The sequence below is a fragment of the Mytilus trossulus genome, chromosome 9, assembly GCF_036588685.1.
Source record: "Mytilus trossulus isolate FHL-02 chromosome 9, PNRI_Mtr1.1.1.hap1, whole genome shotgun sequence".
Classification (NCBI taxonomy): Eukaryota; Metazoa; Mollusca; class Bivalvia; order Mytilida; family Mytilidae; genus Mytilus; species Mytilus trossulus.
The window spans coordinates 52,233,228-52,251,797 of NC_086381.1; the positions used below are offsets into that span (position 1 = coordinate 52,233,228).

Sequence of the window (18,570 nt, forward strand, 5' to 3'; positions counted from 1 at the left end):
CAATGTCTATGCTAAGGTGAGGTATAGTTACACTCAATACAATCACACATGTATGGCACAGGGATAGGAACACTCAATGTCTATGCTAAGGTGAGGTATAGTTACACTCAATACAATCACACATGTATGGCACAGGGATAGGAACACTCAATGTCTATGCTAAGGTGAGGTATACTTACACTCAATACAATCACACATGTATGGCACAGGGATAGGAACACTCAATGTCTATGCTAAGGTGAGGTTGTCTTGAAAATCAGGAATACAATAAAATTTAGTTCTCTTTTTCAAAAGAAAGCTTTGTCAACTAAAAAAATAGTATCATCTTGAATAAAATCCACAAGTTTCTTTTTGTCACAATCCTTTTTGCTAGTTTTTTTTCCATTGGTAATCCCCCTTTTTTTATGGAAATTAAAACATGCGCTTAAACAATATATAAACGATACAATATGTTGCATTCATTTGCATAATTTGACAACCCTGCATACCAAGGTATTCACTTCTATCGAAATGATTCACACAGACGTTGGTTCACCAAACAGAGTTTCATTAAATATATAAACAAATTAATAATTAAACATAATATATAAGTAGAGTAAGACTGTAGTAATAATTGATATCCAAGGCTGATTGAATCATAATTTCTTCTGCATATAAAATTATTTTTCCATATAAATTATTCATGCATGCTTGAACTTTAATTGACTAAAAAGTTATAAATTCTTTAAACCTTCCAAAAAAATGGATTAACACTAATCCATCTTCACTTCATCTAATTCTTACAAATGTTAATGTAAAATACATTTTCAGACTGGTTCTCAACTTGGACTAGCATTATTCTCTATGACTGGTAACCAAGGAAACAGGTGGCAATATGGAAGTGCTACTGTTCCCACATCAACTGGATCCATAGGTTACTATGTAAGTATACTATACCAGTGTTTCAATAGGATATTTGAATCTTTGAAAAGCTGATTGATTCAAGTAAAGTTTAAATAAAAATAAAAGGTCATATGTGTCAATTTTTCAAGCGATCAAAGTGGGAGTTACCTTCTTAAATGTCCAATGAAGTACATAATTTATAACATTACCCATAATTCCATAGATTTTTATATGTTGAATGATGTCTTATAGTTGTTGTAGTCTGTAATATTGTTTGGCACAACTTTTGGGAATCTATGGTTTTAAATGCCCTTCAACTTGGTACTGGAGGTATTTGACCTTTCAGCTGGTTTGTGTGCACTGTTATGTCTTTTAAAGACCAAAAAGTGTATCTGGCGTACCAAACTATAATATGAAAAAAAGAAGATTTGATTGGAAGGTATAATTTCCAATGAAACAACTCTCCACAAGAGACCAAAATGCACAGCAATTAACAACTATAGGTCACCCTACAGCATTCAACAATGAGCAAAGCTTTAAAAGGCCTTGAAATGACAAATGTAAAAGGATTTAAACAAGAAAAACTAAAAGAATTATGTATAAAAGGGTAAACAATTTTAGGTATGACATGTATTATACTAGAATGATAGTAAAACTAGAATTTCTATTTTTAGGTTGTGTTTGAAGGAGTTGTAGGTACAAATGTGAGAGGAGATATTGCCATTGATGATGTAAAGTTTACAACTGGAGCATGCTCAGGAAGTGATGGTGAGATTCTTTATTTCATTTTAAGATATGATGTTGATATAATTATAGGGTAAATTTATAAGCTGTAGAAAAAAAAGGGAAAAATTTAGTTTCATTTGATTTAAAAAGCTTATTCTTCAACATTATTTTAAAAGTTCTAGATTAATATTGACTTTACTGAGTTTACCATTAACCAATCAACAAACTGTGTAAGTTTTTGGTGAACCTACACATATATTTTGCTCTACAAGAATGGCTAACCTAGATCATCAAATGGTATGATTCAGTTGTTTGTATGCACACAAGTTCAAAGCAAATCAAGTGTTGGATATTGACAATTCCACAAAAATATTAGAATAAAGTTTGTTTTTGAATATTCAAACAATACAAAAGGTTAAAATAATCATATATTCAATACTTCTGAGATTGGTATATAATGTAACAAAATGTTTAAATACAGGTTCCTGCGACTTTGAAAATGGATTATGTACTTGGACAAACGCTCATACTGGGGACCAGTTTGATTGGACATTAAATCAAAGAAGAACCAGTAGTGCCAACACCGGACCCCAAGCTGATCATTCTTTGGGTACACCACAAGGTATTGGATTTTTGCAAATGATTTTTTTTTTAGTTTTTATTGAAGTTTTTAACTATGAGCTGCAAAGCCTTATTTACTTATAGACTATCAATAGTTCTTGAAATCAGAGGTAATTTCTTCTCTTCAATCTCATCGAAGGGTTAAAGCAACAGCTAGATGGTTAATAATTTTGATGTACAGTATTCTGAAGACAAATTAGTTTTCTCTTATACTAAATAAAAAAATGATTTTATCAGGAATTAAATTGAAACTTTAGACTTAAATAAAAAAAATCCAATAAGAAACATTGAGATGTGGAACATAACGCAAAAACAAAAAGCTCAAAACATACAAATCTTACACTTTCTGTTTTAATCATAAGAAATTTGTTAGTTGCAAAAACCTTAAGTGTCGACATGATATTTGCAGGGGTGGTATAATATGACTTTTCTTATGACTTGTATTTTACAACTTTATGTATTATATATTTTAAAACATCTTGAATGTGATATTTTAGGACATTACGTGTATATAGAGACATCTACTGGAAGACAAGGCTTCAAAGCTTGGTTGGTCAGTCAGCCATTTACATCTACCACTGGACGCTGTATTCAGTTTTGGTACAATATGTATGGTCAAGCTATAGACACACTGACAGTTTATGTTAATGTCCCAGGTAAATAATTTGAGTATAGATTTAGGTAGTTCACAATTTGTCAACAGTATTTATAGCTATAGCCATTCTATATGTTGTATTTCATGATGTCCTGTGGAAGTAATTAGTTTTCAGGACAAATAAAACTGCAACAGTCATGCTGTTTAGATACTTCAAAATGATACTGACTTTCTTTTCCTTTTTAAAAGCATGGGGTTAAATAGAAGAGCTTCATCAACTGCAAACTTCTGAGAACTTTGTAAAGTATGGCATTTTGTAATGTCAGTCTATACATGTGAATGATTGAAAAAAGCCCTATGGTAGTTGGGAGCTTTTTTTTTTAGTCCAAAGATTTTGTTTTATCTTTCGTTTTTAAGCATAACAGATCATTAGCATTGTGTTCATTATTTGATTTTTGTATTTTTTATTTTATCAGTAAATATGTTGAAACTTTAATTTTAGGACAAGTAAATGTTCCAATATGGCAGCTCTCTGGTAACCAAGGACAACAATGGCAGAATGGACAAGCTGCCATACCTGCTCAGTCTAACAGTTATAAGTTGATATTTGAAGGTAGACGTGGAAATGGAGCATCAGGAGATATTGCCATAGATGATATCACCTTTTCTGATTCAACATGTGGAGGTATGAAAGATAAATAGCATAAATAAAACCCCTTTGCAAAAAAAGTATAAAAGGAGAATAATATTTGGAATTGGTAGAATTAGAATGATATAATTTGAGATTAATGTATTTCCCTTGCCTGTCAATTTGGATCAAGTGAGAGATAGATACACATAAGTCTGAGAAGAGCTCTCTACTAAATTGTAATGATGAATTAAGCAAAGCTAAAAAATCATAACAAAATGGTTATATAAAAACTTTTTCTTGATTCTAGCAGTCAGTAAAAAGGAGTTGAATTCGGCTGGTTTATATTATAATAGAACGTGCATGCTTACTATTTACATGATGACAAAAAGGATAAAATTCTTGTAAAATCTTTTCAATCTAAACTAAACTATAATGGTACTATTTTTCTCAAAATAACAGTTACCATATTAAAAGCTAAGCTAATCTGACTATAGAGAAACCTGGGATGACAAGGTAATGTTTTTCTGTAATCAGTTTCAAGAAAAGGACTTTGTACTTAAAAATACAAACAAAATAAACTATTGATGTACATATAATAATTTTTTTTGCTATGTTAAATGTTTTTTTCTTTCACTCACAGTAAACCCGAAACCAGCTGGATTATTCACCACTCCATCAGGTGCTACCGTTCCTTCCACAACTCCAAACACTGGTCCTTTCAACTGTAACTTTGACCAGAATCTATGCAGCTGGACCCAGGATAAAACAGACAATTTTGATTGGATAAGAAAGACAGGAAGCACTGCAACCGCAAATACAGGACCAACATCAGGTCATTTAGGAAGTAAGCTTGTTTTATTATTTGTCACATTTTAATCATGAAGCATCTAATGATATAATAAGGTTCTAGATGGGCCAGTTATCTTTAAGTAATTCTTCTACAGTGCTTACTAGCCCGTTAACACTGAGGTGGTCAGTTCAAACCCTGCTTGTAACAAGGTTGCTGGGGGTCTGATCTTAATTGACTAAGATTACCACTTTTCCTGCCAAATGTCTGTGATTCCCCTGCTTCCAAAACAAATAAAAGCTAAATATGGCATTAAATACCAGCAATCAATTTATCAATCATAATATAATCATATTAATTTTTGTATTTTTGTGTGATGTTTTATTCAGATAATTTTACCTTCATATTTAAATTAAAAAAAAACAGATTATAACTTTTATATAGTTTTCTCTTTTGTAAATCATAATTTAAAGTCTATGCATGATTTTGTGATAGTCAAAAATTTTACTATGAACGAATTTATTCTCATTGATAGCAATAATCATTGATTGGTGAAAAATTGTCTATTTGTATATACTTGATTTCATGCTTTTGCCTCAGTCTGCAGCCTACAAGCCAATAGAAAGTTTGTACTTTTTTCATGGATAGCAATTATCGATAATTGAGGGAAAATTTGTCTTATTTGTATATTTTTGATTTCATATTTTTGCAAAAGTCTTTAAAAGCCAATATAAATTTGTACTTTTTTGATAATCTATATTCATGGTTGATCTTTACCCATCAGATCCAGGAAAATTGGTTTCCTATGAAAAGTAATGGAATTTGAGTATACAGAAAATATATGTACGTCTTAACTGTTCATTATTTGAATTTACAAAGTTACATAATTTGCTTCTATTACAGGTGGTTCATATATATACATGGAAGCAAGTAGCCCTGCCAAGCCAGGAAACAAAGTGCGTTTAGTCAGTCCTCAGGTAGCACCAAGTTCAACGGGACACAAATGTGTCACCTTCTATTATTTCATGTACGGCCGACATGTCAACCAGTTAAATGTTTACGTACAGACAGGATTATCTTTCCCTGGAAATAAAATATGGACACAACAAGGAACAAAGGGAAGAAACTGGATCAAAGGAACTGTTGATATCACATCTAATTCACAATTTAATGTAAGTAATGATTACTTGAAAGAGTGTTGTGGTCTTTAAATTTCCTTTTTTTCCAAGTCGAAGTCTTATGATTGCCACTAAGAAAATTATGAACAAGAGACAAACTGTTGAAGATGACAACAATGAGCAAAGCTTATACTGTTTAGCCTGTATAGCAAACTATTAAAGGCCCTGACATAGCAAAATGTATAACAAATTATATGAGCAAACTATCTTCATGATTTATGTAAAAACAAAAAACAAGACACAACTTTGATATTCAGACAACTACCAATGAATAACAGGGTCTTGACATGGGACAGGCACAAACAGAGTGTTAATCTTCATATTTTGGGTACTAGTTTGAGAGGTAAAGTTAAAAGACAACCTGATATTTTAATTGTTGTCATGGCAATATTAATTATCAGCTCTTGTTTTTGTGTTGCTATTTAACTGAAATTTAGCAATTTAGAGAAAGGCAATTGCCTGCAAAAATAAACTTGGATAAACTGATATAATGTAATTGCTCTTATCTTTGTCATTTGAACTTTGTCAGTCTTTTTTAAATCTGAAAAAAATCTATATTGTTCAATTGTACATAACCAGACAAATTAAGGATCTACTTCAAGGGCCAATATGATCATAGGTCTCAGGCAATTTCTAATTTCATTCATGCTATTTAATTTACTAGCATGTGATTTACTTATCATTCCGCTTATATCTCAATTGATGAAATTGATGAATTTTTGCTCTTAGGTTATTTTTGAAGCAATAAGAGGAGCTGCTTACCTAGGAGATATTGCCCTTGATGATATAACAATGACAGATGGACCATGTAGTTCTGGTAACTATAGTTACTTTCATCTCATCATCTTTTGATAATGATTGATTTCCTAGTACAAAAAGTAATTCTTTCCTGACAAATTTCTCTATATAATTTATTTAAAACAGTATACCACATACTCCCCAGGCACTTCAAATGATGTCCTCATCATTTCTGATTCCATTAGAAAATACCTATGAAAATAGAAATGAAATAGTATTATATCTGATGCTTCAATGGACTGATACTGTAATCTCTAATACTGTGAATTCATTTATTTTCCTGGGTACCAATTTTTTGTAGATTGAGAAAAACTTGCATTTTCATGGAAATTTAATTTTGTTGTTTTGCCAAATAATAATGAATCCACAGCACATAGAATGTAAAAATCTATAAGTTAAATACAATGAATACTATCAAATATAATATCAATAATATTAAAAGCAAAATTTTCACATGGCAAATACACTATTCTATTGAAATACTGTTAAATTTTGTATACATCTGTTTCAGGTCTGCAAAACTGGGTAAATCTCAGTGATCATACTTAGTTGTTGAGACACTGGTTTAATTTCTATGCTTCTGTTGTAGGCCCACAAACTGGAGTAAATGTCAGTTGTAATTTTGAACCTGCCAATCTTTGTGGTTTCAAACAAGAAAGAAATACTGATGATTTTGACTGGAGCCGTAGTACACAGTCAACTTCTTCTTCTGGGACTGGACCTAGTAATGACCACACTTATAAAACAGCTGCAGGTATTTATACAATACACAAATTAGTAAAATATCTTTGTAATCTTATTTGTATTCATGAATTGAGTTATATTCCCTTAAACTTTCCCTAAATAGAATCCAAAAGCAAAAAAAAAAATATGATTTTCATATTTTACATCACTAAGGCATGACTTAGGTGTGCTAATGTGGCAATGGCTGTGTCAAAAATTGTTGAAGTTTGTGAACAGGTCAGTTTAAGAGAAAAGACAAATGCTCAGTTAACAACCTTTAGTAGACAGTAGTTTTGGCTTTGGTACATTTAATTTTTTCCCTTCTGTATTTCCCACTTCTGTACATAGATGGGTAGGTCACAGATTCCTTTCGGCTATTGTGCATTATATTTTTATACCTCGCTTTCAAAAAAGGGGGTATACTGTTTTACCTCTGTCTGTCCGTCAGTCCGTCCGTCCGTCCGTCGTACCGTCCGTCCGTCAGTCAGTCCGTCCCATGAAACTTTCGTCACATTTTTCTCAGGAACTACACATCCACCCTTTCTGTAATTTAATATCAACATTTATATATGTCAGCTATACCATGTGATGCGTTTTCAGATTGATCACTTGACAACTTCCTGTTTACCGAACACTTGTATGATTTTACACATGATAGCCAAGTTGAAAATTTTCGTCACATTTTTCTCAGGAACTACAATACAAGGATTTCTGAAATTTGGTTTCAGGATTTATATAAGTCAGCTATACCGTGTGATGTGTTTTCAGATTCATCACTCGACAACTTCCTGTTTACCGAACACTTGCATATTTTTACACTATTAATAATATCCACTTGCGGCGGGGGTATCATCAGTGAGCAGTAGCTCGCAGTTTCACTTGTTTGGCCTGCCCTTTCATCCATGGTCCATTGACCTGTTCAAGTGTTACTATTTCAATTTCAAAATTTGCATTATAAAATTGAAATCATGCACAGATAAGACATTTCGCTGTGTTAACAGTTCATTTCTGATACATTTTGTATTTCTCCATACGTGACATAATATACATGTACTCATTAATAATATATAAATTTAATTGATTTTAAGTTTGTATTTTAAACAAATATTCTTCACCCAGAGTACAAATTACTTCCTTTACTTTAATTTTTGAATAATATTTTTAGGTGTGAATTGAAGAAAAGAAGTAGAAATGTGGTCAAGTTACAGATTTTTTTTTATTTTGACCAATTTGAAATTGTAGAAAACTGAAATATAAAGTTATATACATACAATTATGTTATGTTTTATGTAAGTGAAAATAGTAATTTAAAGATAAATGTTATTTACAAAGCATAAATTACGCATAGTTTAAACAGGTTTATAAAAGATAAAAGTTAAATTTCAAAGCATGAATTTTAAAAATATTCTTCAAAATTTCAGGACATTACATGTACATTGAAGCATCAGGGAAGTCTGCTAACAAGAAAGCTAGACTGATATCTCCAATATACAGAGGCCCTTCCCAAACCATGTGTATGGAGTTCTGGTATAACATGAATGGTGCTAATATTAACACACTCAATGTGTATGTACTTAGAAGTGGTGTTAGGGGAAATCCTGTATGGACCAAGAAAGGTGAGAGATTATTATATTAGCAATACTACTTTCTGGCAAAATTTATGAATGAAAAGGTACTGCAATAAGAAAATCTCACATGTAAAATTCTGGAAACAGATTTTTTTTTTATGGCAAAATTAATAGTTGTATGCCATACTTTAATTTGCACACTTTTAATATCAGATGTCATATATATTGTAATCCCTGCTTTTGAACATTTAAGTAGTTTTGTAAGGACAAATTGCAACACATGTTTACATTGTAATAACAGCAAAATAAATGATGGTAAGCTGATGGATTTTAAATGGCATCTGTTTTGGTTTAGATTGTTGAATTTTATACTTATTCTCTTCGACATCCATTTAAGTTGATTAAAAAATGAAACCTCTATGTAAATTGCAGGTAACCAGGGCAGCTCTTGGAATATAGCCTCTCTAAATGTACCACAAGGAACATCAGCATATCAGATTGTATTTGAAGGAATTACAGGAAATGGTTTTCGTGGTGACATAGCTATTGATGATTTCTCAATGTCACAAGGGGCTTGTTCAGCTGAAGGTATGACATGCAAAGTTAATATTTATAGGTTTAAAACATTATGCATAAAGGGGACTGTGTTTTTCCTTTAATGGGTAAAACTTGTTTTTTATTATAACTCTTAGGAAATGAAAAAGCATACATTTGTGAATATAATAACTCTTTAATACACTATTGATGTAGACATTTTGACCCATTTTGAATTTAAATGGCAAAGAAGAGAGTATTTCTACACTATCATAGAGTTTATTATGAAGATCATATTTCTACAACACAAAATTCTTCTGTTGACGAGTTTCACAAATGAACTGCATATTATCAATGCTTCCTATATATTATTTAAAAAAATAGCAGAAATTTAAGAATTTTTAATCTTAATTGACTAGGAATGTCAGTTTTCCGGCTGAAGATAGTTAGTTTTTTTCGGGGACACTGGCTTCCCTCCATCAATAAAAGCTGACCACCACAAAATTGCACGATATTATTGCCGAAAGTGGCTTTAAAAACCAATCAATCATTTTTTTTTAGTAATTAACTAAATGAAACTCATTACTATATATAAAAATGCAATGTTTTATTCTGTTATAGGAACTTGTGATTTTGAGGTTGGTTTATGTACATACACAAATGACCACAGTGGTGCAGACAATTTTGATTGGGTTCGTCATAAAGGAAGCACTTCTAGTTCTGGTACAGGACCAACAACTGACCATACTAAAGGGTCTGCACTAGGTATTTACAATATGTAAAGTTCACACTTCATGAGCTTCCATTTGATTTTAAGTGGGGGGAGATGACATTTGAATAAAAGGCAGGACAACAGGTCTGAGTACTAAAAAGGGAGGCTGAGCAACTTAGAAAAAAATGTCAGGATAGACAAATCACAAAAAAAGGCAGGACCTAATATAGCAAAAAATAAAAGAGCAAGACAGAGATTACAACTAAAGAAAACAGCAGGACAACATTTTCATCATAACCCTGACCTCATAAAAATCAAAAGGTAGCTCACTAGGCTTCCTTGTAGAATGTGTAATTAAAACAGAACTTTTGTTTATCTAAATATTATTTTACCTAGTGGTAATATTAGAAATTCTAATGTATCATATTTAATTTGCATTCTATTCTGTTTAAAGAATATTGAATTAAATCCCTCATGTAAAATTTATACTCGAAAAAAGATTATGTTTTCCAATCTGTAGGCTGTTATGTGTTTTTTTTCAATCTGTAGCTATAATGTTTTTTTTTTCAATTTGTAGGCTGTTGTGGTTTTTTTTTTCAATCTGTAGGCTATCATGTGTTTTTTTTCAATCTGTAGGCTATTATGTGTTTTTTTTTTCAATCTGTAGGCTATTTTGTGTTTTTTTTCAACCTGTAGGCTTTTATGTGTTTTTTTTAATCTGTAGGCTATTATGTTTACATTGAAACATCTGCCCCAGCAAGACCTGGGTTCGAAGCCAGACTGAATAGTGAAAGCTTGAGTTATGCTACACACAACTGTGTGACCTTTTATTACCATATGTATGGTGGTGCAATTGGAACGTTAAGAGTATGGACCCAGTTACAAGGAACCAGCAACCCACTTCCTGTCTGGGAATTACATGGTAACCAAGGCAATAGTTGGATGAAAGCACAAGTTTTGATACCAAAGCAAGGAGGAGACTATAAGGTTTTTAGAATCATTACATTGTTATGGGTAAAATTTAAAATTTTTGTTACTGATGTGTTAACAGGCCTTTCCACTGAGAAACTTTCTAAAGTTTCTTTTAAGTTTGTAAGTGTGCTGAAACACTAGCTTAATTTCATATTTAATTCTTAATTAACAAATTGCTTATTTGCATAAATTTAGGACACTTACAGACAGTTTACACCTGAACTACATGTTTAAATTTGAATACATTTTGAATTTTACACATAAATATTTTGTTTTTTTCAGCTTATATTCCAAGGTATCCGAGGAGGTTCAGTCCAAGGAGATATAGCTCTAGATGATATTACTGTTTTCGCTAACAGTGTTTGTCCAAGTAAGTCAATTCTATGTTAACTGGAAAGAAGGTTTGTCATCTGTTCCTACAATGTTGGTTCTGAAACTAGCAATGTAAAAAGTAAAATAACAAAAATACTGAACTCCGAGGAAAATTCAAAATAGAAAGTCTAATCAAATGCCAAAATCAGGAGCTCAAACACATCAAACGAATGGATAACAACTGTCCTACTCCTGACTTGGTACAGACATTTTCTTATGGTTAAAATGGTGGATAAAACCTGGTTTTAAAGCTAGCCAAACCTCTCACTTGTATGACAGTCGCTTGAAATTCACTCAGGTCTTGTTTAGGGTATTAAATTTTCTTTCTTTCCATATAAACCTTCTACTGTCAAGGAGGAAAAGAATAGGAAGTGTATTTTTTAAGGGCTTAGCGGAATATGTTTACAGATGTTGATATGCATTACGAAAAAGAGTAAACATAAATTTTCAGGTTGAGAAAATATCCCTTTTGTGGAATAGATGGCTAAAATGGTTTCTGTTTAATTTTAAGAGAAGCAACAGTAAACCTGAAGTTCAAATAAATGAATCAAAATCAAATAAAGTGCCATTATTAAGGAATTTCTTCTAAAAATGAAAACCATTGTTTGTTTGTTTGTGTTAATATATATTTACAACCTTCACATGATTAGTTCACTTGTCATTACAAAATGTGAAGAAAAAAATTCCAAATATAATAAATAATGATGTTATTTTAAAGGGATGCCATCCAATTCTCAACCAACTGTTACCCAAGCTCCAACAACAATACTTGCAACAACCAAACCAACAACACAGAAAGTAACAACTCCTCTGACAACATTGCCAACAACTAAGGGTACAGGTTAGTTGTTAACTCATAAACTGATCTTATTGAAGTACTTAAAAAATAATATTTCATTAGGTATTAAAATTTGTGCTTTCACCTATTGTAGCAAAACAGCAAAAAATGGTATCCCATGAACAATAATTACACCTCAGTAAAAGTTCAGCAAAATATGTTAAACAAAACATATTTTCTTTAGTGTCCCTGTGTTTAATTTCTAAGTAGTTCACTATACACACAAGAAAGCCATGATAGAAATAATATTTAAAGTTATATAATAGATTGACAATTACTTAGTTAATAAAACAATCTGTCTTCTTGTTTAATAAAAGACATGACTTCTATAAATGTCAGATATACCATAAGTATTCAGAAATTTTTTGTGTTAATTTGTTAGCAACATTTGTGTTCTAAATAATTTCAGAATCTCCATTGATTTTATAGGTGGCAGTAAGTTTAATTGTGACTTCAGCTTTGATACGTGTGGCTGGAATCAAGATAAGACAGATAACTTTGATTGGACTAGAAACATCGGCAAGACACCATCAACAAGTACTGGTCCAGTTTCTGACCACACCAACGGAAGTAAGAAAAAATTCTTGTTTATGATTAAAACCTGAACTAAAAATAAGGCATGATGTGCATTAATTCATACAACAAATTGTTGCATGCTCTTGACAGAAGCCATAGCTAAACCAACTTATTTTCACAGATACTATATTTCACATTTAGCACTTTCTAGTCCACTTCACGGCAATAGAATTATTCACCATTTTCTAATTTACTTGGTGTTGTTAATTAAGGAAATATCCAAGGCTATATAATTACTTTTCTACTTGTGAAAGTTGCCAAAATAAAGTGATCCCGATAAATAAGTTGGTTTACAGTAGTACTTTTAGTGTTGTTCTTCATCCGAAATTCACATAAGAACCATCAACAATGAGCAACAGCTTACAAATCACTTCAAGATGGCCCATACTACTGGTTTGAGCTGATTTTTTTTTTTCATTTTGAAAATGTACTACTAAAAATACTTTAAACTGTGCATTAAAGATTGATATAGATAGATATAGTATTATGGCATTTTTGTTTTTGAGACTCTGTATAAAAAATTAAAATGCCATTATTCTTTTGACCAGCTATTTGTCTAAACTGTTTTTTTTTTGGTTGAGAATATGAACTAAGATGAAATTGTTAGTAATTGTTATTATCGCTATTATCTGTATTTTTCCTTTGATGTTTTTTTGTGATAATTTTCATATCACTCGTGTAGAGTGAGAATGAAAATTATCGCTAGTTTCTAAGGTCCTTAGCAACAGCGTATTAATCTAATTCATTCGCTAGAGTGTCGGCCAATCAGAAAAGATTAGCCGGAACTATACAAAAACATGTTATCGGATGACTTCGCTGAAATGTCAAAGATGATTTCTCGTTTTAATATTTTACCGTGAATTTCGCTGTTAAATAATTTATTGGAAGTTAATAAATGTAATCAAATCATGTTTTTAACAGATAGAAAATGTCCTTTTTTTAAACATAAGTCTACTTCAAACAAATCATCGTAGGTCTGTCTGCATGTACATTTCTTCATGCATGATTATTTCTTTGTCTGCTTTGAAAATACATTATATATTCAATCGCTCACTTCATTTTGAAACACCAAATTACAGCTTATCCACAGTGAAAATGGTCCTCGCCATATTTGAACACGCCAGATGGTCAGATGAGACATCTTTTTTTCAAATGAATGAACTATCTGAGCGACTACATATTTATATCAAATAAGCCTACGCCCAAAAAATAATACCACAAAAGAAAATGCATTATCATCTTATAAGATACTTTTTTTTAACTGAAATTTAAATTAAATGATATTCGAAAATACAAATAATAGCGATAAATAGATTATATATGTTTTGTTAAACTCGATGCATTTTCTCATTCTCATCTCATCTCAGGGCTCCGCCCTTCGATGAGATGAGAATGAGAAAATGCATCTCGTTTAACAAAACATTAATAATCTATAAGTATAACAACTTTTACGCCTACAAACTTTGGAATAGTTTTTTAATTGTATGAATGAAGCCACATGCATTTCATAATTAAATTGATTTGGATGTCATTGTTGTACTGATACATGATGTTATTGCCTGATATTCTTTTTAGTATGAAGTCTTGTCCATGATCTTAATATTATTAGGCAGAAAAATCAAAGAGAAATTGTACAAATTGCTGATATCAACAAATTTTGAAATCTCTGATTAAACCCATTCTCTCATTCATCTTAAAACCTTTTTTTTTTGGGGTGATATTTACATAAATAACATCTGTTTTTGTAGAGGGCTATTACATGTACATTGAGACTTCTGGTCGTAATAGTGGACAAAAGGCTCGACTGATAAGCCCACCGGTCACTCTGCAGAGTGGACAACAGTCCTGTGTTACATTCTGGTATGATATGTTCGGTGCAAACATAGACTATCTGAATGTTTATGTCAGAAATACATCAACCACACAACTTGGTACAGCAGTCTGGTCCAGGAGGAAGACTCAAGGAAATAGATGGATACAGGGTCAGATAACAATCACTGGTCCTGGACCATTAAATGTAAGTAATTTTGTCATTTCATATGACAGAATGACTGTAATATTAAGATAAAAAATGAGGATATTTCAAATAGACATGTAGTATTACAGTCTTTCCTTATAATTAAATTATGAATTCAATTTTTTAAGTAGAAAATTATATTGATGACTTTAAAGTTACATGTCCAAATTATGTCTAAGAACTATTTGTAGTCTCTTCATGTGAAATGTATTGCAAAAGATAGATTGTCTTAACTTTCTGAAATTTTTATACTCTAACTACAATAGTAGAGGGACATTATGTCAAAAACCTAATCATAAGATGTGTTACAACCAAATTTAGATTATTCACAATTTAGATATAAATTTATTAAGACATGTTTATATTTTTCTAGGTGGTTATTGAAGGAACAAAGGGAATAGGTTACCAAGGAGATATAGCTATTGATGACATTGCAATGCAGTCAGGAGCTTGTGGTGAGTAGTGTTACTTTAAAATACAAATGAATGCCAATTTAAATGTGAGGTCTGTTGGGAAAAAACATGGATTGATAGGTTTTATTGTCTCACTTTCCCCATTTCGATAGAAAATTTACTGTAATTGGATAAAGTCATACAAGATCAGCAGTTTTACAGGTGTAAATTTAATATATAAAAAAATAAATCTGATTTAGACTTAAAGGTGGGTCATGCAAATTATATGACTGTTCAAGTAGTATCTAAGTGTGAGATGAAAAATGCATGATAAAAGCAAGGAACTAGATTACGACAGATTATTTTAAGCCAAATCTGATAAAGGTATTTAACACTGATAATCTTAAACTAGGCACATTGCATACATTTAACTGTTTTTAATAAATCATGAAAATATTTTAAATTTTTAGGTGGACCTACAGTATCCCCAACTGGTCCCTCTGGATCTGGTAGCCTGTCAACATTGGGTTGTAATTTTGAAGTAGGGATGTGCTCCTATACGCAAGGTACAAGTGATGATTTTAATTGGACAAGGCAGAGAGGAAAGACATCATCCTCCAATACTGGACCTGCTGTAGATCATACAAGGGGAACCAGTAGTGGTAGGTTTACTCTCTAAATACTTAGGTTCATGTAAAACTTATTGCAATAGATAAAAATCTTAACTTTCTGATATTTATACCCCCGCTTTAAAAAAGGGGGGGTATACTGTTTTACCTCTGTCTGTCCGTCAGTCCGTCCGTCAGTCCGTCCGTCAGTCAGTCCGTCCCATGAAACTTTCGTCACATTTTTCTCAGGAACTACAATACAAGGATTTCTGAAATTTGGTTTCAGGGTTTATCTAAGTCAGCTATATCGTGTGATGCGTTTTCAGGTTGATCACTTGACAACTTCCTGTTTACCGAACACTTGCATGATTTTACACATGATAGCCAAGTTGAAAATTTTCGTCACATTTTTCTCAGGAACTACAATACAAGGATTTCTGAAATTTGGTTTCAGAGTTTATCTAAGTCAGCTATACCGTGTGATGCGTTTTCAGATTGATCACTTGACAACTTCCTGTTTACCGAACACTTGAATGATTTTACACATGATAGCCAAGTTGAAAATTTTCGTCACATTTTTCTCAGGAACTACAATACAAGGATTTCTGAAATTTGGTTTCATAATTTATATAAGTCAGCTATACCGTGTGATGCGTTTTCAGATTGATCACTTGACAACTTCCTGTTTACCGAACACTTGCATATTTTTACACTATTAATATTATCCACTTGCGGCGGGGGTATCATCAGTGAGCAGTAGCTCGCAGTTTCACTTGTTTATGCCCCAACTATCATTATGATAGTATAGGAATAATATGTTTTCAGGACAGTTTCATTAAAAGTTTAATTTGTAGGGAAAGTGATAGAATAAATGGGGCATGGTGTCCAGTGGTCGCATGTTCTTGTTTATTGATTAGTTTATTAATGTTGATATTTACAGTTTATATTTAAACTACATTTTTGTATCTTGAGTTTTATACAGTTATACAGTAATTAAAGTCATCTTTGATTTTAACTTCAAGGTTTACTTTTTTTTACAGAAATTCCTTCTGACAAGAATTAGAAATTTTTAATGCTTTCAAATGTACCTCATTTGTATTTTATACAAACCCTATTGAATTGTATAAGATAAATTTGAATGAACCCTTTTCAAATTTTATGAATTACGCTGTTAACAAAATTCACATTTTAAAAAAATGTAAATATTTTGTAGGATATTATGTTTACACTGAAGTCTCATCACCGAGACAACCTGGACAAAAGGCTCGTCTCTTGTCAGGACTTCAGAGCTCATACTTAAAACCAGCCTGTATGACATTCTGGTACCATATGTATGGTAGTCAGATAGGAACGCTCAATGTGTACTTAAAACAAGGACAGTCAAACAGTCTAGGATCTCCTATTTGGACAAGGAAAGCTAACCAAGGAAACAGCTGGAATATTGCTCAAGTATCACTTAATCCATCATCAGCTTACCAGGTAATGAAAATCATTTGCCTGAAGTTTTAATAATGGTAGTAAGAAGGGGGAGTTGTTCACTGTCAAAATATAGGTACTGACAGATTGTAGAACACTGAATGTACATATGTGTATATCAATAGTCTTTAGCTATAGTTTGGTTTTAATTTTAATCCTTTATCACTTGCATGGATAATATACCTTTTGGAACTCTGTAGCTTAAAAAATAACACGGCAATTACCAACACATAATTGGGATGGAATATTAAGCTTATTACTGATCACTATCTGTATACTATTTCTTTGAAAATAATATAATCTTTCATATAATTTTGTAGGTTGTATTTGAGGGAGTCAGAGGAAATGGTGTACAGGGAGATATTGCTATAGATGATGTCAGTGTTCAACCAGGATCATGTAGACCGGAAGGTAAAAAGGATTTTAACATTCAATTAATTTTGTGTTGATATTGAGATGTTTTACACTAGATGATGGTCTTTTTTAGACTGTGTTTGCCCTATTATTAAATTTTTCAGAGCAAACTTTTACAATATAACAAATAAGTCTGCATTGCTTACTTTTTAGATGGTTATTATAAGTTTTATTTTTTTTTAGTAAAGAATCAGATATTTTAGAGAGAAATTAAAAAATAATTGCCTGTATATTATTTTTTCTATTTTTTTTTTAATGAAATTTGGAAATATTTATTCATTTCTTTCCTTCTGTAAAATTGTACTTCTTGCTTTCTTCTTGAAAAAAATTATGTGCCACTTATTTTCTATTTTCTTGTAGGTGCCTGTAATTTTGACACACGTACATTGTGTTCATGGAGTAACCGACAAGACGATGATTTTGATTGGAGTATACAACACAATGGTACACCAAGTACTGGAACAGGTCCAACACAGGATCATACACAAGGGAATGCCAATGGGTTCTATGTGTTTATAGAAACAAGTGCTCCAAGAACAGCTGGACAAAAAGCCTACTTACAGAGTCCTACATTCCCCCCCAATAACAAGAGTCCGCAGTGTTTCAAATTTTGGTACAACATGAATGGAAGAAGGATGGGAACTCTCAATGTTTACTTAGCAACAAATATGACAGCATCTTCAGTATCCAAAACAAAATTGTGGACATTATCAGGTTCACAAGGAACAGCTTGGAATTCAGCCCAATTTACAGTTCAAAGTTCAACTGGATATCAGGTATGTTACTCTGCCTTCTCTATATGTTCAGAGATTATTAAATTAAAGATTTTTATTATTTCGAATGATTAGGCTGGGTGAGTATCACAATAGGAACATATATTTATATACACCTTTTTCTGTAATCTCAATAATTATTTCTACATTTTTGTCTGTCATGTTGAAATTGCAATAATTTTTGAAATTGCATTTTTTAGTCAAATCATCATAAACCCTCAAAGTCATTCTGGATACAGGCTTGAGTTCTATAAATGCAAAGTTTTTTTATTTCTCATATTAAGATACCACTAGATGTTTGATAAGCAACCAACAATCAATTAATCATATTAATATATTTATCATATTTCAGTATTAAATACAGAAAAAATACAAAT

The 18,570-nt window shown here is 31.6% G+C and overlaps 1 protein-coding gene across 1 annotated transcript in view; it reads left to right on the forward strand.

The window, feature by feature from the left end:
* The window catches only part of LOC134684746 (MAM and LDL-receptor class A domain-containing protein 2-like), a 160,945-nt gene that overhangs the window by 16,073 nt on the left and 126,302 nt on the right, over positions 1-18,570 (forward strand). The window contains exons 17-38 of the mRNA XM_063544053.1: positions 811-921; positions 1,557-1,644; positions 2,090-2,230; positions 2,727-2,885; positions 3,327-3,509; positions 4,096-4,299; positions 5,146-5,414; positions 6,150-6,237; positions 6,808-6,972; positions 8,363-8,557; positions 8,942-9,097; positions 9,665-9,808; positions 10,480-10,769; positions 11,010-11,097; positions 11,818-11,940; positions 12,367-12,507; positions 14,262-14,530; positions 14,904-14,985; positions 15,393-15,584; positions 16,744-17,009; positions 17,327-17,417; positions 17,781-18,196. Coding sequence (XP_063400123.1) covers positions 811-921; positions 1,557-1,644; positions 2,090-2,230; positions 2,727-2,885; positions 3,327-3,509; positions 4,096-4,299; positions 5,146-5,414; positions 6,150-6,237; positions 6,808-6,972; positions 8,363-8,557; positions 8,942-9,097; positions 9,665-9,808; positions 10,480-10,769; positions 11,010-11,097; positions 11,818-11,940; positions 12,367-12,507; positions 14,262-14,530; positions 14,904-14,985; positions 15,393-15,584; positions 16,744-17,009; positions 17,327-17,417; positions 17,781-18,196 — 3,861 coding nt within the window. The remainder of the gene's footprint in view (positions 1-810; positions 922-1,556; positions 1,645-2,089; positions 2,231-2,726; positions 2,886-3,326; positions 3,510-4,095; positions 4,300-5,145; positions 5,415-6,149; positions 6,238-6,807; positions 6,973-8,362; positions 8,558-8,941; positions 9,098-9,664; positions 9,809-10,479; positions 10,770-11,009; positions 11,098-11,817; positions 11,941-12,366; positions 12,508-14,261; positions 14,531-14,903; positions 14,986-15,392; positions 15,585-16,743; positions 17,010-17,326; positions 17,418-17,780; positions 18,197-18,570) is intronic.